The sequence below is a fragment of the Rutilus rutilus genome (genome assembly GCF_951802725.1).
Source record: "Rutilus rutilus genome assembly, chromosome: 3".
Taxonomy (NCBI): domain Eukaryota; kingdom Metazoa; phylum Chordata; class Actinopteri; order Cypriniformes; family Leuciscidae; genus Rutilus; species Rutilus rutilus.
The window spans coordinates 59803419-59827141 of NC_140211.1; the positions used below are offsets into that span (position 1 = coordinate 59803419).

The 23723-nt window shown below is 39.5% G+C and overlaps 2 protein-coding genes across 2 annotated transcripts; both read right to left on the bottom strand.

Moving 5' to 3' along the window:
- Positions 1–340: 340 nt before the first annotated feature.
- On the bottom strand, positions 341–16607 carry LOC311288191 (sterile alpha motif domain-containing protein 9-like). Its single transcript, XM_084405471.1, has 3 exons — positions 16580–16607; positions 7913–11079; positions 341–1405 (listed from the first exon to the last, which is right to left on the bottom strand). Coding segments are annotated over exons 2-3 (3039 nt in total). The 5' UTR covers positions 10950–11079; positions 16580–16607; the 3' UTR covers positions 341–1403.
- A 5758-nt stretch (positions 16608–22365) lies between these two features.
- LOC311288202 (histone H2B-like) lies at positions 22366–23481 on the bottom strand. The gene has a single exon (XM_084405482.1). It carries the CDS (start codon positions 23340–23342, stop codon positions 22968–22970), a length of 375 nt encoding a protein of 124 aa, XP_084261608.1. The 5' UTR covers positions 23343–23481; the 3' UTR covers positions 22366–22967.
- Between the last annotated feature and the right edge of the window lie 242 nt (positions 23482–23723).

Here is a 23723-nt window from a genome sequence, read left to right on the forward strand (position 1 = left end):
GAACAACAAACTGAGTTTGAGGAACTTCATTTGTTGCATGAATACATTTTTAAGTCGACTACACAAATGAAGTTCAAACTAGTTTCAACATAATTAAATCATAAATGAACTGCTGGCCCTGGATCCAGTTTAATCTTATCTGTTTTAGTTCAAATTAACAGCTGGCATAACACACACTATATATATTATTTAGCATGTACATTTATTAAGCAAGATATTATTTGTCACTGGCATTACAGTCATTGCTCATAGAACAACAAATATTGGACTGATAAATTTGATCACCATCTGTGAAATATTATGTATTGTAACTGTAAAAGACTGATTCCACACTTGGGTTGAAGATTCACATGCGGCTTTATTGGGCCAATCCATAATGGTAATCCATATAATGAGCAAAGGCTCAAATACAGAGGCAAATAAACAACAGGGCAGAAAACACAGAATACGGGCAGAGAATCAAAAAACAAGACTCAGGAAAACGCTCAGAAATTCAGAGTAATAACATTCAAGACTTTGTAAAGTGTGAGTGGAAAGAGCTTAAACGGCCGATTAGACAAGGTAATAACACACAGGTGGAAGAGATCAACCAATAATGAGTCTGTAGGGATGGGTGTTGGGAACTGAAGTTCATGAAGGGAAAGCAAGCGAGTCTGATCATCCAGCTGGATGACATTAACATTAAAAGAAATAAATATTAGTACTTTCCTTAACCTTTAAAACAAAATATTTAAAGACTCTGAGATCATATAATTGATAAGATGAGGCTATTTCAGCAATCAAAGCCCAAACTCAGGATTATGAGTCGACGCAGGTAACCTGAAGAAAGGGGTGTAGGGGAAGATCTTCCGCAGTCTTTGTTATCCGGAGATGCAGATCCGAGAAGAACCGGACGGGTTACAGACTATAAGAAGTTTTCAAACCAGCATTTGAGTCCAGCTAAACATGAAGATCAGCTGGAGAGATTATGAGTATGAACACTACAGATCTAATCACCCTGATACCGTATACTTGCTGTAATGTTTTACTGCATTCAGGGACAGTGAGATATAATGTTATATTACTGTTATTGGAGCAAATGTAGCCACACCACAACTGAAAACATACATCTCAAAGTTACATATTGTGCATAAGGAATAATCAACTCAATTCACTGATGGGAATTGTGATAGAGTGGAAACTTGTTGTCCTGGTGTTCAGATAAAGCAAGAGATATTGTGAAATAATGCGGAATAAATGATACACAACAGATAATAAATGCATGTCAAATGTAAATGTCATTAATAATTGTAATTTACAGACCCACCACCAGAATTATCGAATCGTCTAATTGTCTACTGGCACTGTTGAGCATTTTCAGGGTCAATGAAGAACGTAATTTAGATTATTCGATAATCCATGAACTCTGCAGAGAAACAAAGAATAAAATCATTCACTGAAAGAAAAATACAATTGATATATTACAGTCAAACCAAAATGTATTCAGACACCTTCAACATTTCTCACACTATCAAGGTTGATTTGCTATAGTTTAGAAAATGGTCATTAAATATGTGTATAATAAATCTATTTATATAATAAAAAGACTCAAAGTTATCACATCAGTTGATATTTGACTGGTTTTGTCTGTCCTTCTGTTAGACTGTCTCACACATGAATTATGTTGAATATCTGTCAGCTGTTAAATTTAACTACACAATTAGATAATACCAGTTTAGCTCAACCAATCACCAAGCAATGCTTCATTTTGTTCAGTCTGTGTGTAAAAAGAGCATTAGCAATTAAAGAAAACACACTTCAGCAAAACATGATCAGCTCAAAGTGTCGGAATCATTTTTGGTCCCAAATGTTTATAAATGTTACTGGTAGTCTCTGTATGAGCAATATTTGTGTATAATATGTCATGGTTACTTTATTTTGCTCTCCTCACTTACATAAATGAACTATAGTGTCCTGCACACACTAATAAAAAAAAATATATATATATATATATAACAAATTATATCTGGTGTCTGAATAATTTTTGGTTTGACTGTATACTATCTACATTTTGAACACAACTAAACTTCACTACTGACAAATGCTTGCCAAATATGTGAATTATGAGCAGAGGTGTAAAGTCCAGGTTCAGAAAGTAAAAGTCCTCCTCAGTATTTTGTTCCAATCACCTGATTTGCTAATTAGCTCAGTTTTTCAGCCAGGAGAGAGAACTAATGAGTGAAATCAGCTGACGGAGTTCATGGGTGGAATCAGAGAATGTCTAATGCCTAGTTCACACTACACAACTTTAAACGTCATCAGATCGCTGTGCTGTTTAGACTACATGACTTGCTCTGGAGTCTTGAAGTCGTTGTGGTGTTCACACTATGTGACACTACGTAAATGTTCTGCAACAGGGGGTTACGGTCCGTGTACTTTTTGATCATTTCATTTCCTGTTTGGAATGGAATAACGAGAAATGAAAACCAGCTCGTTTATTCGTTTTTTAGTTTAGTTTAAAAAACGAAAAATTAGATTTTGGCTCGATTTTTCATTTTTCGTTTGTGGTTTACAAATCGGTTTATGTGTTCGATATTTCATTTGCACACGTGGGCGGCGCTGAAACGCCCCTTTCATCTGATTGGTCAAAACGCTCCGCCTTCAGTAAGCTACGAGCTTTTCTTTCTGTCAGCCAGAATAAGAGTCAGTACGAGTGCGGCACTGACAAATGCACTTTTTCTCACTGTTAACTAGGCACAATATTTGAAGCAGAAATATGTTGCTGGTCACGTAATTCGTGCTGCTGCTTCTTGCAAGCGACCCCAATAATGTGAGCCACAGTATATGACAGACAGATTAGTTTAGGATGATGTATTTCCCATTGATAAATACAGTGCAAATAGTTCAAATATCTCTTTGGATAAAAGTCAATAATAGGCTGAACTGTACCATGATAATATGTCCGTAACATTAGATGTCCGTAGATGACCTACCCATAACTGTTACATTAGAGTTAGGGGATAACACAGTTTGTACAGTATAAAAATCATTATGTCTAAAGTTCCCATTAAACATGAAAACCCAACAACCCAATGGGAATATATGCTTGTTGTGTAAAACATCCAGAGGTGGACAGTAACAAAGTACATTTACTTGAGTACTGTACTTAAGTACACATTTTGAGTATCTGTAATCTTTGCTTGATTTTACTGTACTTGAAACTGATTTTCATTTTCAACGTTGGGTTTGGTCTTCTAAATGCGAATTTTGTCATTGGTTTGGTGCACACTAGCTTATAGATAACAGTAAGGCTAACATTTTCATACTAAAAGCCAAAAAACTGAAAAATATGGCACTATTTGAGGGAACAGACAGTTGTGTGAAAGAAACCACTGTGGACGTTATTTAGTGCACTTATTCAATCTCACATTCAATCCCACTACTGGAACTGTGTTCTAGAAATAAATTTGATACTGATATGAGGGTAGGAAGGCAGGCATAGTTTCAGACGCATAAGGTACTGTATTACACACAACAATGCAACAATAATAAAACAATGCATCGACATTTACTTTTGATACTTAAGTACTTTTAAAAACGAGTACTTCTGTACTTTTACTTAAGTAAAAATCGGTCTTTACAACTTTTACTTGTAACGGAGTAATATTTGATCAGTATTATCTGTACTTTCACTCAAGTAAGGAAGTTGTGTACTTTGTCCACCTCTGAAAACATCTGTTCATAATCTGTGATTACACAATTCCAATACGAACAGCACCGTGAGGCGTCTGGAGTAACTCTGCACTAATCAATCGGCATTTTTAAGCCAGTTAATTTTACAATAGGCTCATATTCAAAATGTCCTTCTCGTATAACGCCACCGACCGCACAAATTTGTGGGCTTCCTTTGTGAAATATAGCAGACCACCGTTTTAAATAACAGTTTAAAAAAGGTGATCTGCTATTTTTCTCAAAATAAGCTCAGTCAGTCAGATAGATAGATAGATAGATAGATAGATAGATAGATAGATAGATAGATAGATAGATAGATAGATAGATAGATAGATAGATAGATAGATAGATAGATAGATAGATAGATAGATAGATAGAGTAAAAATTGATTTGGCGAGTAAAAATAGAGTTTGTGTTGTTGAATCATTTTTTTTCTTTTTTTTCTAGTAGGCTACATCTTAAAATATAGAGCTCATGACAAATAAAAGTTCCAGATGGACAAACATTAAATGCAAAAACCAGTGTGAATAACAATATCTTAAAATAAACTAGAGAGTGGATACACAGATATGGCCTATTTATGAATGAAATTCATGCATTTATTTGTCATTTAAGCTGATGCAAACAGGGAAAGAGAGTAGAAAAGACTTATTATCCTGTCGCCCCCTCTAGTGGACAGCATTAAGTATTTCGACCTTCATTGCTCAGATAAAGTCAATGGATTTTTTGGGAAAGTAAGTCTGACCAGTTAGAAAAAATATAAGCGCGTCAGACCAGTCTGAAGGTCTGAGCTGAGATTGGTGAAGCATTAAAGTTCTAGGCGAGTCAATTTTTCGTCTATAATAATGTAATGTTCAAATATGATGGCTTTCTTAAGCCAACATAATAAAGAAAACTCAGAGAAACATCGACCAATTCAGTATGGAATAAAATTTTATTAGTTTTATAATAAAACTAATAACATTTTAAAGGTATGCCGTGCTCTTCAACCGACATGATTTTAATTAATCCCAAACCTGGTAATTTAGTCAGTATTAATGTACGTTCACTGATTCTAGCTTCTCTCTTTTCTGTCTCTTTCTTTTCATGTGAGGCTACACATGCTTACATTCTTAAATATAAACTTTATTTCTATTAAATTTTCAAAATTATTTATAGCCTACATATGTCACACACGCCTACCTGCCTTTTGATGTAAATAAAAAGACGAGAGTGGTACATGTTACGGACATATTATCATGGTACAGTTCAGCCTATTATTTTTATTTCCACTTCCCTTTTATCCAAAGAGACGGAACTACTTGCACTGTATTTATCAATGGGAAATACATCATGCTAAATTACGTGACCAGCAACATATTTCTGCTTCAAATATTGTGCCTAGTTAACTGTGAGTGGTGGTTTCAGACATTATTTTATTAAAGTGCATTTGTCAGTGCCGCACTCGTACTGACTCTTATTCTGCCTGACAGAAAGAAAAGCTCGTAGCTTACTGAAGGCGGAGCGTTTTGACCAATCAGATGAAAGGGGCGTTTCAGTGCCGCCCACGTGTGCAAATGAAATATCGAACACATAAACCGATTTGTAAACCACAAACGAAAAATGAAAAATCGAGCCAAAATCTCATTTTTCGTTTTTTAAACTAAACTAAAAAACGAATAAACGAGCTGGTTTTCATTTCTCGTTATTCCATTCCAAACAGGAAATGAAATGATCAAAAAGTACACGGACCGGTTACACACTATACGAGCTGACAACAACTCTGTCACCCAACGACTCTATCCGGTCCCAAAACCACATTCTGTCACGAAAACATGCGCAAGAAGTGGAATGGGAAATGGTATATTCCAATGGCGCATTGTCTATTTGAAAATGGACGGCGGGACAAAATTGACGGTAAAAAAATACAAAAATAATATATATATATATATATATATATATATATATACATACATACACATATATATATATTTTGTTTGCGCAATGATCTGTTTAGAACCCCCCCCCCCCCCCCCCCCCCCAAAAAAAAAGATTATGGGTGAAAGGATGGATAAGCACACGCGGGCAGCAGGGATTGTCTGTCAGAGAGAGTTGGAAGTGAGTAAAACATTATAATGAAAAAGCAGCTGCCTGTTGTGGTTTGGCAACAATGGTTACAAATACAAAAGGCTTTTGTAATGTCATGTATGACGTAGGACGTAGCGTAGGAAGTGTCGTGACATAGAACGAAGTATAGGTAAATCAAACGCTACGTCCTATGTCATACGCTGGCATCCATCTCCCGTGAACGCGCGTCGACCGTAGCCGGAAGCCAGTTATTTTCGTTTATAAAATTTTAAATATGTATATTTTTACGACAAAACCGCACGGATTACCCTCAGAAGGCCTTCGTTTATACCCCTGGAGCAGGATGGATTACTTTTGTGAAGGATGCATGCACATTTTTGGGACTTAAAGGAGGTGGACCCCATAACTTGACATTATAACCACTGAAAGATCTAAGACATTTTCTAAAATAACTGAAAATGTGTTTGTCTGAAAAATTATTGACATATGCATCTCGAACGGCTTGAGGGTGAGTAAATCATGGGTTTAATATCATTTTTGGCCGAACTATCCCTTTAAAGATTCGCGATTACAGCCCGACCTGTCGGCGAGCTCGTTAACTTGCAAATCGGGCTTAAATCGGGCTTAAAATCCTGTAGTGTGAACTAGCCATCAGGCCCCATCCACACTACTGCGTTTTTGTTTAAAAACGGAGACCTTTTGCTATGTTTGCACCTCCCGTCCAGACTAAAACGGCAAAAACGGAGACCCAAAACGGAGAAGTTTAGAAACGCTGCCGACCCGTTTTTCGGTTTGAATCTCCGGAGGGCGTTTTAGTGAAGACGGGTCAAAACGGAGGACTTTAGAAATGATGACGTAGTAGAGGCTCACGCCCGGCTCTATGATTGAGTGTCATCAGTCATGGCGTATATCTTTGCTAGCAGTTGTTATGCAAGTAAATTCTGCATTTTACAATGCTATAACTGCCTACATGCGCCGGAGGCAAGCTATTATTCGAGCGATCTGCCCGTCGGATTTGGGTTAACCCAGGAAGAACCAGCGCATGATGGGATAATTTTATCAATGAAGTTGTGTTTACACCGGCACGTGCATGCCCAGTGTTGGTGATTGGTCACGTAATCATTCGTTTTAATGTGGACGGAGATCAGTTCTAATACGCAGCTAAAACGCTGGTGTGGATGGAGATCATATTCGTTTTAATTCTCCGTTTCTAAACTAAAACGCAGTAGTGTGGATGGGCCCTAATAAGGGGAGAACTTCCACTCTCAGTAAACTTCTGGCTTCTGAACTGGTTGCAGTTCCACTCTGGCTCCACATGAGGGCGCTCACAGGACGAGTGCAGAATGAATGGAGGTCTATGGCGCTAAACCCCTCAAAATCCACTTTTCTCAGGATATAATTGTTTGTCTAGTAATTTGAATGTTGTATTCGAAAGGAGATGCAAAGAAATTACACATTGCTGGGTGTTAGATTTTTTAGAGTCACTTATTTGCTTTAAAAAGTATTTTAAAATGCCAATGACGTCATACACATCGTACGACCAGAGATACTGCTTTACGGCAATCCTTCAGTCACTTTGGAGTCACTTTCCTCTCGAGGCATCGACAACACAGCTGACACAGGTAAATACACGTGCTAGAAGAGCTTTTGTTTTGTTGTTTTAAAAGACCACGCCTAAAATACACACACACACGATGCCATCAAGCGGTATCTCTGGGCGTTCATTAGCAGAATGCTAGCGTGTTATGGGCAACAACAACTCAACCTGCAAGAAATCGAAAGGACATAAGTACTCGATAAGCTTAAAGCTCATAAGCTTTCGACCTATAACCCATGTTGAACTTGCAAAACCTATAATCAAATCTGAGATTTCTCAACGGCAATCGGGTGAAAGAGACAAATTTAGCCGTCTAGCTCTATAGACTCCCATTCATTCTGCACTCATGGGCGATCGCCCCCAGTGGAGCTCTGGTGGAACTACAACCAAAATTCGGTACAATAGGACTTAATAGGGAGTGGCCAGGCTCTCCGTAGACGGGCTCTGGTGGAATTAACGTATGGCAGGACTTTTACTTTCTGACCCCTGGACTTTACACCTCTGTTTATGAGTCTGAAATATAAAGCATATACTTACAGTTCTGATATGTGATGTTGTAGGCGACAGGTCCTCTGATTGTGAAGCCGAGGTAGAAAGACACGTGTCCTTGTTTGCAAGCGTTGGCCTGTTTGTAGGCGTTGACTTCAATCTGTTGCCCATTTCTCACAGCAAACACTCGATGATTCTTGACTATCCCATCGATTTGCTGAAGACATTCAACTTCTACACTTTCATATCCTTCAGTGAGGAGCTCCAGATCCGTTTGGTGTAGTTTTGAGTGAACCAGTCTCTGCGACCCGTTCTGATGTGGTTTTAAGGCATGAACGAGTCTCTGCAAGCCTTCTCCTTTCCCGTAGAAGAAAAGAGGAACCAGGAAGCGTCCGCGAAGATGTTTCTGATACGTCCTCTCGTAAGACTGACTCATATATTGCACACAGTCTCCAAGGTTAGGAGGGTTTGGCTTTGCTTCTTCAGGCCAAAAGAGCAAAAGGATCAAGAGGTAAAACTCTGGGCTTCTGCCTTCAGCTTTAGTCGACCAAAGGTTCTGTAACATGTCCTGAAGCTCTTCTGTTTTTACCGCCGGTTCACCAGCCTGACTCAAGATGATGTTGGCAAGAATGTAGAGGATGGTTTGGGTTTCATCTTCAGACTGGGGTTTTTCAATCGCACTCAAATTCAGTTTAAGCACATTGATGTCAGACTTTAGGAAATGAAGCATTCCTGCAAAAGTCTTCTGTTTTCTCTCATTCAGGGTCTCTTCTTCAGTCTGCGTTCCCTGTGTAAAGTATAGCTTGTAGCAATCCTCAACATCTCTACGGAAGTATTCTGGTTCCTCTGTTTTGTTGCTTGGGCTTGAGAATGTCAGGTACCTTTCGAAGAAATCACACTTTGACTCAACTTTACCTCTGAGGCCATTGATGAAATCATGGTATGTTTGTTCAAGACGATTTCTTGGACTGATTAAATCATAAATCTCCTTGCAAACCTGTAGAAAACCAAAGTGGCCCCAGTTATTGAATTTGATGTCGTCATCTAACTCGTCTTCAGCTGCTTTCTCTTCATCTTCAAATGCTTTAATGGCCGACAGTGCAATGTCCAAACGCGTGTTTATGTCTGTACATGGTTTTTTCGCGTTAATCCATATACTTCCAATCCAGAAACTTGACAGGTGGTTTTTGTGAACTTGCCCCAATGTGTCCCTAATATGAGATTTTTTGGAGTCTCTTTTAATTGCCTCTTTTGCCCATTTTTCTGCAGCACGATATTTTACTTCCTCTGTAACCTTGACATAATACAAACGTGCAAGTGCTTGAGGATAAAAAGGGTTTGTGGAGAACAAATTTGAAGCCTTCTCCAACAAATCAATGCAATTGTTAGTTGTACCTTCCCTCATGATGTCAAGAATCAGTCTGGAAAACTTCTCCTTTTCCACCAGACCCTCAGGTCTTGTGAATAACAATCTCTTGCAGATTTGCTCATAATCACTCTCATTTCCTTTTACCATCTTGTTCAAGAAGTCAAGAGTGATAACAGATAATCTTGTCAGATTGTTCTCTTTGAACCTTTTCAGACATGCATCAGCAATCATCGGATGTTTCAGACGTATGCAGTTTGCTTTTTCCTTTCTGTCAGAGAAAATGACTATGAGATCCATGAAAGGCTTCATTATCTCTTCCACCGAAGGTTTTCCCTTAATGAGTTTCTTGCACAAAGGCTTCGACAAGTGTGAACCCGGGACATATGAATTTACCAAAGCCAAAAAACTGAGAAGTTTAGTGCTGCTGGACGTTTTGTCCTTTTCAATGAGATTGGCCATTTCTCCTGTGATCATTTTCTCTGCTTCCTCTTTCTGGAAACCTCCCAGCATTATGTTAAAGGCATGAAACATGTTTGACATTTTCGTGTGTTTTTTTTCAATCTCCAGCCTTTTCTGGGCAAACCTCTCCTTCTCCTCTGGTAAGAGCTCCAATTTCAGCTTCACGTGGCTTTTCTCTTGAACAATACTCTTCCTGACAGCATTAATAATGATCAATGCAGGACCGTCGGTCTGATCATGCTGAAGCTTTGACTGCAGATTCTTTAATAAGTGACGGAGTGGCTTGTCATCTTTGTGATCCAACAGGAGAAGCACAGGTTTTTTATGTGTTTTATATTTTCTGAGCAGTTCCTTTGACATATTTTCAATCTCTCTTGTATACTCCTCTTTATTTTCTGAAATCTCTGTTTTGAACGGGTCTGTCCAGGTTTCACATGTGAACTCTTCCCTCAAGTCCTGCATTATCTCCCCGGCTAGTGCTGATCCGCTGCTGTCTTCATGGTACAACAGATTTATGGTTGTAAGTTTCCACTGGCTTTTTCTCTGTAGTCGGATCTGTTGCAGAAGTTTTTCCTTCAGTTGTTTGATTTTCTCTTCAGAGGGTTTGGAACCAAGAATCAGTGTGTCGTTTAGACTGAAGTCTTTAGTGCTCCAGTCCAAAATTATCACAACTGGAGTTTGAGTGTTGATGCCCCTATTATGGATTTCTTTAATCAGGTTTTTCCAGAGCTCATTTTTGATAGGCCGATTTTTGTCCAGCTTTCCCTTGGTGTCTAGTAGCAGCAGCACAGTTTTCTGTTCTCGTTCTTCATTAGACAGCAGAAAAAGGTCCAGCACTTGTTTCGACAGCTCTTTGGTGTCGAAGTCCGAATCGATGGCTCTGGCACATCTGAGATCTCTCCGGAAGTGCCAAAGCACCTGCATGCCGAGGGTTGATCCTCCACTGCCAGGCTGGTATCGTAAAGAAACATCAGTGATAAGACAGCTTTTTTCTTTTTTCCTCTCGATTAACTGTATTAAATCATTAAAGCCGTCCCTTTCGACCAATGGTAAGTTTGCCGATGTGTAAAAATTCAGCCAAGTTGGCGGGGCTCCTTGGAGAAAGTCAAGCTCTTGCTGTCTGGCTCTGTCCGGGTTTATCTCTACAGTCTCAAACATATCGGACCATACAATGTCGAGGCATGATAGTGAATCTCTAAGTTCAGTTGGAATTTGAATTGTTTCACTGGGATTGCATGAAGGTAATTGGTACATCATCAATCCTGTTTTATTTTCACAGTTGTCTCAAAATTGTGTCTCAAAATTGTTGATAAGTTCCTGTGTGTCCTTATTCCAGTGCCGAGATGGGAATCAAGAAGAACGGGATAAGTACAGTTCTTAGCAATGGCTAAATAAATACAAAAGAATAATGATAAAAGATTAGTGAAAGATGTGCCGAGTGAGAACAAAAGAAACATCCATGGCACAGACATTAGACAAAAATCACATAACCATGATTCCAGAAAAGCTAGTGTTTGCTTGTTAGCACATGTTATTATTTGTAACTTCATTAAAAAATATCTTACTTCAAATTAACTCAATTAAATCATGGTTCCATGGACTATTGGAATTACAATGGACCCTGTTCACGTTTGAGTGAGTATTAAAGTTATAAAACGCCTCAGTTTACGACTGTAACCTCGGTTCCCTGAAGAGGGGACGCTCCTGCGTGATTGCATCTGAAGCACTTGTGTCAACTAGTCCAATGGCGAGAGTGGGCGAGAGTGGGCGTCATGGGCGGGTGACGTCACGACCAGGAAAGGATAAAGCACATCCGGAATAGAACTGCGCTAGCTTCGAAAAGGGCCAAAGTAAGTCGATCACAGGGATGTAGGAAGTATGGCAAAGTGACGCATCGTCTCGTTCCCTTCTCAGGGAACTAGGGTTACAGTCGTAACCAGAGACGTTCCCTTTCGAGGGAACTTGCGATGCGTCGATGACGCTTTGGGAACGAGAATACCAAAACGCCATACGAACCAGAGCCTGTCTGTGTGAATACTGCACAACTAAGACAAGAGCACCTGAGAACCTGGGGACGCGCCCAGGTCGAAGTTGTAAAACCTTACGAATGTGAGCGGAGAGGAGCAGGCTGCCGCATACCACATCCTACACGGATATCTACATATATAATAAGGCTTCTAAGCTGCCATACTCCTGTCCTGGTCTAAAAGCACCACGGAGGAAACAACCAAAGGTTTCCCCCCTTCAGGGAAATACCACCAAAAGGGACATGGTATGCACTAAGGCCGCCACATACACCTTCAGTGTGGAAGGGGGTAACCCTGCTGAAAAACGAACCCGCAGTAACTCCAGCACTGTACCAATCGGGCAGTAATTAGTATTTGTTGTTATTATTTGTAGCTTCATTACAAAATATGTTACTTTAACTCAATTAAATCATGGTTCCATGTGGAATCACTATCGACACTGTTCACGTTTCAGTGAGTATTAAAGTTATAAAACACCTCAGTTACGACTGTAACCTCGGTTCCCTGAAGAGGAAACGAGACGATGCGTTGATTGACGCTGAGGGAACGTCTATACCAATGCGACCATAGCGCCACCTGTCGGTCTAGTGTGAAATCGCAAGGAGCAGCACCAGGGCGAGAGCACCGGGGACCCTGGTGTAGAGTCCAGGTCCAAAGAGTAGAACCTTACAAAAGTGTGCATTGAGGACCACCCTGCCGCATCACAGACATCTGGGAGAGCAACTACTGACACAAGGGCCTCAGAGGCCGCCACACTCCTAGTAGAATGGTAACGGACTGCTATAGGGAAGGTTGTCCGACTCATGAGCACGTGAGATAGCCTTAACCCTCTGCTTAGATCAGTGTTTCTCAAACTTTTTCTGCCATTCCCCACTTTGGAAGTAGGGAGGGGTTCCGAGCCCCACCTGTCCCCAATCGCCCCAACAACATGGTAATAAACTAGGCTTTAAGTTTGTATTAAAATTAAGCATTTTAAAAACATAACATCAAGTAACAGCATTAAAAACTTTCAAATAGAAAAAATGAAAGTGCAATTATATGATCACTTTGCATGAAAATAGACTTTGTTCAAAAGTAAATAATAATAATGCAACTGTGTTTGCTGGTCCCAGGAGCGTACGATCACACCGATGTGATTAGATCGGCCAGTTCATCACGTGATCAACGGCTAAATTCAAATGTGCTTTTGAGCTTTGGCTGGCGCTGAGCCAGAGACAGACGTGATCAGCGCTGTCATATATCACAACTATCCAGTGTTTTCAACCTCATAATCTTTATTTTAGGTTTCAGAAATTTGAGTTTGTAAAACACACACTTATGGCTATGGAAGAGGCAATAATAATCCTTTCCATTATAACTAGATGACACACATCAGATACACATTGTGTAAGTAACTTTCAAGTTGACTCTATTCTTCTCCCAGTTCCCCGGCCACTTACTTTCATGTATTTCGGGAGAAGTGGATTAATTGACAAATCCAACAGATCCGATTCTGAAATGCGGCACAAACTAACATAACATAGCTCAAATAACGCTATCGTTATAAAGGTGGTTAAACAACAAAACACATCCACTTGCACATATTTGATAATCAGAATATCAGATATTTCCTGCTATAGCTAACAAATGTGTTCATATTTTGAATAAAAAAAGGAAAAATTAAATAAAAGCAGATCATCAGTCATTCAGCGCCATTGTGGCTGTGGTGTGTCACGTGACAAGCAATGACGTGTCACCATCGAAACCATAAAGTGATAATCTAAGTAACGTCGCCCTGAAAAACTCACGCTAGCGGGTCAGACAGAATTACATGTATGCAAAGGTTAAGTAAGGCTTACATTTAAATGTGTCATTGTTTAGTTTTGAGTGTATGGTCAATAAATAAAGTAATTAATAGAGATGGGCACAAAAATTCCACACTTTGAGAAACGCTGGCTTAGATGGAGGGGACCCTTTATTAGGGGCCCGAAACACACCAACAACTGTTCGGACAACTGCTCACATTAGTGCGGACCTTAGGAACATAGCCTGGTCTAGGGTGAAGGAACGCTTTGACCATACCAGGTGCAAATTCCAAACATGAGGGTGAAACCAACAATTCTTGCAAATCTCCTATTCTTTTGAGAGAAGTGATAGTGAGGACAAACTAAGCATTTAAGGTCAGAAACTTGTCTGGAACCTCCTCAATGGGCTCGAAGGGAGCCAGGGAAAGGCCTTGAAGGACAATGGCCAGATCCCATGTCGGCACCCGAGCTGAAGGCCTCAGCCTCAGAGTGCCACGGAGGAAACGAGATACCAACGGGTCTTTACCCAAAGACATTCCACCCAAAGGAATGTGGTAAGCACCTCTGGCCGACACATAGACCTTTAAAGTGGACAGGGATAGAGCTGCAGTGAACCATTCCTGCAGTTAACTGGGCAGTTAACTGGGTCCAACTGACGGTCACTACACCATGAAGTGAAGACTCTCCACTTCAGGGCATAAGCTTTCCTCGTGGAGGGAGCTCTGGAATGTAGAATGGTCTCTACAACCTCAGTTGAGAGACCCGTTTCTATGAGCTGGGCCCCCTCAGAGGCCAAGCCCACAGGTTCCACAGTTCTGGTCGAGGGTGAACAATCAAACCCTAGATCGGGGAACCATGCTCGGCCCGGCCACCGCGGGGCTATAAGAAGTGGGCGTACATGGTCCCTGCGAACTCTCTCCAGAACTCCCGGGAGCAGAGCAATCAGGGGAAAAGCATACAAACGTAGCCTCGGCCACGGCTGTACCATAGCATTCAGTCCCAGAGGAGCTGGATGTGTGAGGGAGAACCAAAGAGGACAGTGAGACGTCTCTCGAGATGCAAACAGATTTACTTGTGCCTGGCCGAACACCCTCCATATCTGCTCTCCTCCATTCCCCGGGCCACAGCCCGTCTCGACAGGATGTCTGCTCCTAAATTCTGACCACAGGAGGATTTGGCGCACCAGTTTGCAAAGTGGACGCGAGCGCAAACCCCCTTGATGATTTATGTAGGCGACCACCAATGTATTGTGCGGACAAGCTCGTGATGACCCCTGAGGTCTGTGCGGAAAATCTTCAAAGCATGAAAAACAGACGGTTGATGTGCCATGAGAGATAATAGTCCCTCTGAGTCGAGCGTCCTTCCAGGATCGCTCCCCAACCCGTGAGAGAGGCATCTGTCATTAGCATCTTGTGACGACAAGAAGCTCCTAACATGTGGCCCTGGGACAGGAACCAAGGCTTCTTCCACATAACCAGGGCACGTAAGCATCGCCACGTGACCTTGATCATGCGAAAGGGGTTGCCCCTCAGGGAAAACCCTCTTGTCCTGAGCCACCACTGCAGTACAGCAGTCCAAAAGGTATCACGTTGGAAGCTGCTGCCATCAGACCCAACAGTCTCTGGAACTGTTTGACAGTGAGTGACTGGCCTAGCTTTATACTTTTCACAGCCGAAAGGATGGACTCTATACGTGCTGGTGACAGGCGTGCCTGCATTGACATTGAGTCCCAAACCACGCCTAGAAAAGTGGCCCTCTGAAGTGGAGAAAGCACACTCTTTTTGACGTTTAGCCGTAACCCCAACTCTTTCATGTGGGCGAGAACGACATCTCGATGCCGAACCGCCAACTGATGCGACTAAGCTGGAATCATCCAATCGTCGACGTAGCTCATGATGCAAATCCCCTGCAGGTGCCAGAGCTGCATCCACGCATTTGGTTAAGAGTGGGGTGATAATGCTAGGCCGAACAGAAGAACTCGATACTGTAATGCTTTGCCCCCGAAAGCGAACCTCAGGAACTTCCTGTGACATGGAAGGATGGAAATGTGGAAGTATGCGTCCATGAGATCTATCGTGACAATCCAGTCATCGGATTTGATCTGTGGCACGATTTGTCTCTGTGTTAACATTTAGAACTTTAGTTGCATAACAGACTCGTTCAGAACTCGCAGATCCAAAATGGGACCCAAACCCCTCGTCCTTCATTGGAACTATGAAATACCGGCTGTAAAACCCGGTTTCCCTGCTGGAGGGAGGTACATATTCTATGGCCCCTTTCTCCAACAGGGTCTTCACTTCTTGTTCCATTACCAGATCCTGCTCGGGGCCGCAGTGGATAGGACCCCCATAAACCTGGAGACCCAAACTGTATTTGATAACCCTGTTCTGTGGTCTGCAGGACCCAACGAGAAACATTTGCACAGAAGCTTCCACACTGCCTAACATTCTACTGGTGGAACCAGCCTCTCGAGACTGGCTTCTGGATTCTGTTGTGCAATCAGCCCGACGCCCTGTAACGTTTCAAAATGACCCATTCTCAAAAAATATCCACTGATTATTACCGTTATTGTGCACCAAATATTGAAGTCTCTGTCATCGGTTGGTACTTCATTATTATCTATATTGTGTACTGAATATATGCTGTCTTACAAAGTGTAACACAAAATCTACTGTTGTTTACTGAAATGTTTCTAAGTAAGCCATAACAACATTAATTCAGTGCTATATTGTCTGAGTTCAATGTAAAACATTACTACACTCCAGCATTACAAAGGAAACTTCAAATAAATAACTATTGTTTTGTTTTTTCAGTGTTGGTGAGAAAAGAGAAAGTCTCTCCTCTCGCTCGGCCGTTCGTAATGCCAAGGTTATAAAACAAAGTACAGTGTTATAAATGTGTTTTTTTTTTTTATTAAAATATTATAAAAAAAAAAAAAAAAAAAAACTTTTTTAGATTTGCAATGTTAATAATCGTGGAAAGGCATCATCACAGTCCGTGAAAAACAGTGTATTTTCTACAGTTCTGTGTAATATCAGTGATATTACAAATGTCTGTGAAATGTGTATAGTCTCACCGATCTGCAGCGCTGTTCTTCAGTGTTCAACAGAGACGAGGAAACACAAGCTTTTATACAGTGAAATATTACATCCCTTTTGTGTCATAAACCTGTTACACCTGAAGTGGTTTATATTCTGAGAAATGAATGACTCACTAACAAAGAAAAAGTTATGTTTATGTTTGATGTTTATAGCATATATGACACTGACATTAATATTGTTGCATTATGATGCATGTATGATACATGACAAGTTGATGCATTTATCAAGCCATTAATAATAAGTCTATACACACATATATGAGTACAGTACATGCATATATTTGATTTCCATTTTTTTGTAGAGATAGTCAAATCAAGTCACCTTTATTTATTAAGCGTTTTTACAGTACATGTTGTTTCAAAGCATCTTTTCAGAGATAACATGACAATAATGCACCAGTTCTGGCCTCATCGGGTCGTGCTGCTCGTCATCGAGGAGATTCACCCGCATATGAAGCGCTAGTGCAGAGAAAACACTATACTGGATAAATGTAGCAAATTATTATTGTTATTATTATGTGATTTAGGGAATATGCTGAAGGTTTTAAAGGGCAATAGCACTAATGCAACAGGGATCGAGGGACACATTTAACGGTTTTACACATTATGCATCACAATATATTGTATTTTATAATGTACACTACTACTCAAAACTGCTGATTAGATTTATCAATATATACAGTATGTTGTTTAGCTTTATATATATATTCTATGTAACCTTTATTTCAAAGTGAAGAAAACATGATTGAGGAACAGGAATTTGAAAATGTCTTTTTTTTTATTATTGTTGTTATTCCTATGCTATTAATCGTTATTTATTTATTTATTTATTTATTTATTTATTTATTCATTCATTCATCATTTATTTATTTATTTGTTTGTTTGTTGTTTGTTTGTTTGTTTGTTTGTTTGCACGGTCTATACATGGAAAACCATGTGCATGAAAGTTAATTAACATTTTATGTAAATTATGCAGTATTGTATAAAATCCACCGGACTGAAGGAATAACCCGCATGTTTTTACTCACTTCAGGAAGTGTATATTTAAATGAAAAGCATAGAAATGTATTTACTGGGAAAAGGGAAGGTTTTCCCCTGAAACAATATTCATTCATTTAATTTCTCTGAAAATGAAAGTTATGACACAATAACACCTGTGAGAGTGTAGTGTACAGTATTCTGCTATAAAGCAGTTCTGATGATTGGATTATAATTAAGACATCAGAGTCCTCAGTATTAAAAAATAAATAAAAAATATGTTTTTCTGCAGTTTCATATTTCTATTTGTTTTCAGTTCCACAATCTATGGCATGTTTTACAGGCATGTAGGAGCAGATTGAAATTAAACTTTAAATAAAACTCACAAAAGCAGGTTGACGATCTGTATGAGTCTATGTTTATATTTATGCATATTTTAAGTATTTGCACACAGAGATGATTATGTAAGGGATAATGTAGAGCGAGGCGGTTGTTATAGCGAACACACCCCCGACAGGCTAACCCTAACCCCCCGACGCGAAGCTAATCCTGAAGGGGATGTATTCGCTATAACAACCGCCTCGCACTACATTATCCCGCTTTATTACATGGCTACCTACCAAATAAAGTAATAATTTGACACAAAATATTGATTTAAAAAGGAGTTTGATTTAAAAACGATTGTATTGCTTCCGCTAAAGAAAATAGTCTGTTCCGTCTCTACGGTTAGAACCCTGCGTCCATAGCAATGCTCTGTTTTTCATGGCAACAGTGTGTTCTACTTATCAGTGGATTGTTATCAAGAAATAACTACATTATAATTCAACCAAGCCATGTAATAATATCTGTTAAATAGACAGTTTTTGTTGTTTTTTTCCTGTAAAACGAAAGTTATAACCACACCTGATTATTAGAAGTAAAAACCTCAAACTCTCAGAGAATCTCAGGAATCTGAAATATTCTCATTCTGGTTTAGACGAACAATCTTTGACTGACTGGAATGAGGTTTGATTTACTGTCGTTTCTCTGGAAATGAAAGTTCTGTCTCAGCAAACGTGAGCAAACTGCTAGCTAGCTAGCGCGACTTCGTCAGCTGTGACAGTAAGAGCTCGGTAATGAATCGCTGCCACCTTTATAGCAACTTAATTAATTTTAATCTTAATCTTAATTAAATTTTTTGGGATATACTAACTTTTCATTATGTTTTGTTGTCTTGAGTGAAGCAGCTTGATTGAACAATGCTGGACCTCTAGGATTGTTATGGCCATCAGCAGTCCTGTCTGTTTCATGATCACCTGCCCCTGGTTTTTGTTTTTCTTGTTCACACACACTCACACAAGCACACATTTTTTGTTGTCTGTCATTGTTTAATAAAACATATTTTATTTAAAAACCTTCATTTGTATCAGCCATGTTTAATTGATGTCTCAATAGCTGTAACAGAAGTTACAAGTGTTTTGTTAGTGAATTGCTTAAGTTACTTGGATTGAGTTACAGCTACCCTTACTCTTAGCCTACTCTGTACACTAACCCAGAGCCATAGAGGAACATCTTCACTCTGCACTTACCTATAGACCCAAACATAAAAGCGTAAATTAGTTTTTAATCTGTTATAGTTTTGATAATATGTGTATGGCTTAATCTTAAAATGATATTCTTAGTCTTAACATGATCATGTTTCACGTTGTGGTCCTGGGGGTGGCCACTTTCATCAGAAGAAGTGAGCTAGCTTCTAAGCGAATTCTGAACGGACCGCCACCGCAGACCTCTTTGCGTGATCAAAGGTAGGCTAATGGCTGAATCGGAATTTATAAGCAAAATCACGGGAATCAATAGCCTAATACAGCCCAGTTGTGCTAAAATAAATATCATGAGACGTCCATCATCAGATGAATGATATGGAAAAGTTAAGTTAGAGCCGCTAAAGCCAGTGCTACTACCCATGCGAACATGAACACTATAAGCTTTTCCCTCCAAAAATATAGCCTAAAGCTTATCTCCAAATGCAAAACTGGCATTAACAAAATGCAATAACAGCTGAAAAAGTACTTGGGTGTGTGTTTTATTTAATATTTACCGTTCAATAATGCAATCGCAGCTGTCTGTCCCATAGAAGAACATGACAGCCAGCGCATGTTTTGGAACTATTGGGGCTTACATGAACCACGTGACAGCCTTAGCGGCGACATCACAGAGTGTCGCAACTCTTTCTCTCTATGGCTCTGGCTCTAGCTAGCCCCAAAATGACGTGTGGCAGCTGGTAGTAACACTCTAATCTCATGCCTTCTACAAACAGAATAAGACTGAAACAACATCATGTACTCTCATACACTCAAATAACATCGACATGACCATTTAAAATGAATAGCGGGCTGTCGCGCTAATCGCGAAACACTCATGGTTACTCATGACACACTATTAATATAGTAAATATTATGTGGTATGTCGCCAGCATGTCCACGATCACGGCACATGAATGTCCTTCTTCAAAGTAAAGTTTAATGTGTTCTATTTTCGCATAGCAAAACAAAGTTGATCACAAATTTCTTGATTGACAGGTGTCTCGTCCAATCAGTGATAAGTACGTCATTCTCAAAATGTACCTACCTTTTCCGTTTTGTATGAATTGTCGTTGTGTTTTCTGAATTGTTATTTTGTTTTCTGAATTGTTATTTTGTTTTTGTAATTGTGATTTGTTTTGCACCTCTCGGCCACCGTACTATAGGCCTAATTATAATGAACACAGAATAATAATCAACATTAATATTCTGGGAAGACAATTAGGCTATATTTTATTTGATGGGGGTCGTGAGGGACCAGATAATGGTAGAACTATTTTAAAATATCTTAAATATAGATTTTTACAGTTTTTCTCAATTGTTTACACACTAATACTGGTACTTGAGACACAATGACCACAACATGTAACTCATTCACCAACCCGCTGAACCAGTTCTGCTGAACTACAAGCACAGTTCCTGCTTTACACTCAAACTGCAGATCTAAAACACACCTCTTCAAAACACTACACACAATTCTCTGCTTTTGGCACAATTTTCATGCAGAAAATCTCTTGTTTTCACAGGAACACACTGCCATTCAGATACACACACTGACTCATCACATGGGCAAACACCCGTCACACAGTTTTACAATTAGCAATCAGAGCTTTAGCATAAAGGGCCACAGGTGAGCTCTTCGACAGGTGAGCTCTTCGACAGGTGAGCTCTTCGACAGGTGAGCTCTTCGACAGGTGAGCTCTTCGACAGGTGAGCTCTTCGACAGGTGAGCTCTTCGACAGGTGAGCTCTTCGACAGGTGAGCTCTTCGACAGGTGAGCTCTTCGACAGGTGAGCTCTTCGACAGGTGAGCTCTTCGACAGGTCAGCTCTCCGACAGGTGAGCTCTCCGACAGGTGAGCTCTCCGACAGGTGAGCTCTCCGACAGGTGAGCTCTTCGACAGGTGAGCTCTTCAACAGGTGAGCTCTTCAATGGAGCAATGGATGCCAACATTGGATTTTTTTTATTATTTTTTTACTGTAACTGTATACAGTAAATTCTTCTGTTGTTTTGTATGTAGACCACTGTATGTCCTACTTTGTGTTGGTTGGGATGTACATTGTTTTTGTGGGAAAAATAAAAATCTATTACTGTAATAAAATATATTTGTTACCGTGTATTTGTGTGTTCTGAGTATAAAAACAATATTCTCAGATATTTTACAACACACTTATGTATGTACTGTCTGTAGTAAGTGTAACACTGAACCAAAAGGCCTGAGTCATGATGATGAGTGGAGAAGAAGTGTTTTACATTGAGCACATCAGTGTTCAACTGGTTCTTATAAATATCTATTCATATGATGGTTTGTGTGTGTCATTTGAAAACAAAATACCATTTTGAGAAGAAATAACATTGTTTTGAATGTAAAGTTTCATTTTGCAGGAGAATTGAGGGGTTTTACCCATTGTGTGTGTTTTTTTTTAATTGTGTGTAGAGTTCTGAGAATATGAGGCATGCTTTCAGAAAATGTGTGTAAACAATCGAGAAAAACTGTAATATAGAAATATAATATAGATCTAATAAGATTATAGGAAATAAAAATCAGTGGCTTCAGTAAATGAGTTGACAGATATCTGGGTAACATATAGTTATTTGTTAACATTATACATTCATTAAACTAACAATGAAAACCAACTATAATCTTAGTAAATGTTAATGTCAATATTTACTCGCCATGTTTACGATCCAAAGTTGTATCTGTAACATTAATGCACTGAGAACTATGAATATGAACACTTGTATTAACTAACATTAACAATGGTTAATAAATACTGCAAAAAAAAAAAATGTGCACATTGTTCGTTTATGTTAGTAAATGCAGTACAGGTTAACAAATGAGACCTTATTGTAAGGTGTAACAAATATAAAATAACTCAAATACAACTTAAAATAGTTTATAAACTGTAGTTTGTAGCAGAAAGCAACTTTTACCCGTTTATTTCAGGCTAATTCAGAGATCTATGTTTTCAAGCGGATGGATATTTTGTTTGGGTAAACAGACATCAACATCTAAATGTGGAAGAAGAAAAAAATCCTACTGTAAAATACAAATATAAAAACAAAAACTATAAAAATCTGATCTCAGTTTATTGAAGTGAGAGTTTTTCCTACACACACGTTTTCATGTTTCTGTCTTTTGTAATTCATTCCTATCTCATCTTTTTTGCCTCTTTAAAACATGCGTTTTAGTTCTTTAATCAACAAATGCCAACACTGTTCTCTTTGATACACATTTATTTATTGTGCATTTGATTAAGATTTTAAGCAGTTGTAAATTTAAACAAGGTCTGCAGTTTAGGTTTCTTGGCAATATATATATATATATATATATATATATATACACACACACCTTCACACAGTTAGCGATTCAAAAAAATATATGTATTAAGCATTTGTTTACATCTTGTAGCTGATTAAAACATTTTGCAGAATGACCCAATTCACCGTCACCCTTAAAAGTGCCTTTATATGTGAGACTATGATGGTCTTTTCCAAATGTAACAAAAGAATGGATAGAATTACACATAATTATTTATTCAATAACATAACATAACCAAACAAGAATTAAACTGTAAATGTTTAACACAGTGGTTGCTTTTGAAAAAACAACAGGTCACAATAAAAAAAAATATATATATATATATATATATAGCTTTGGACACATGAAACTGCTACAATAAAATTGTAAAAAAAAAAAGTTTATGAATCAAAACCAATCTTAGATTTAAGATGATATTTGCAAAAGATTCTTTAAACATGATAAGCTCTTTACAGAAGTAGTTGTGTGGCTCTTAAAAGAGCCTTTGTGTGCTCGCCTCCTCGCCTCTACTTGGAGCTGGTGTACTTGGTGACGGCCTTGGTGCCCTCAGACACGGCGTGTTTGGCCAGCTCTCCGGGCAGCAGCAGACGCACGGCGGTCTGGATCTCTCTCGACGTGATGGTGGAGCGCTTGTTGTAGTGAGCGAGACGAGACGCCTCACCGGCGATGCGCTCGAAGATGTCGTTGACGAAAGAGTTCATGATGCCCATCGCCTTGGAGGAGATGCCGGTGTCAGGGTGAACCTGCTTCAGCACTTTGTAGACGTAGATGGCGTAGCTCTCCTTCCTGGACTTTCTGCGCTTCTTTCCTCCTTTCCCGGCGGTCTTGGTGACGGCCTTCTTGGAGCCCTTCTTAGGCGCGGACTTGGCTGGTTCAGGCATGATGAGCAATGATCTCAGAGCTGACGAGTCAGTGTGAACTCAGGAGCGACTCTGAGGCTTTTATCCGCTGTACTATGCTAATTTACAAGGAGACACGGGACCTTCTGATTGCCTGTTTTTATTGGCCGAACCCATAAACTCGTGTTTCATTGGACAACACAAAAGCATCACGAGCGGATCGAGGGCCAATCACAGGCTGTTAAATGATAACCCCGCCTACCGTCGCATGTTTGAACCAGAGCCGTTAAATCTTTTTCAACGGCTCTGGTTTGAGCGACACAGTTGCCCGTTTCATTTCCTGCTCTCTTTATTTATTGATTTTAGTAATATTTTGATCAAATAAGTGTTTCTAGACACATATTGTGCACCATCGTTTAGTTA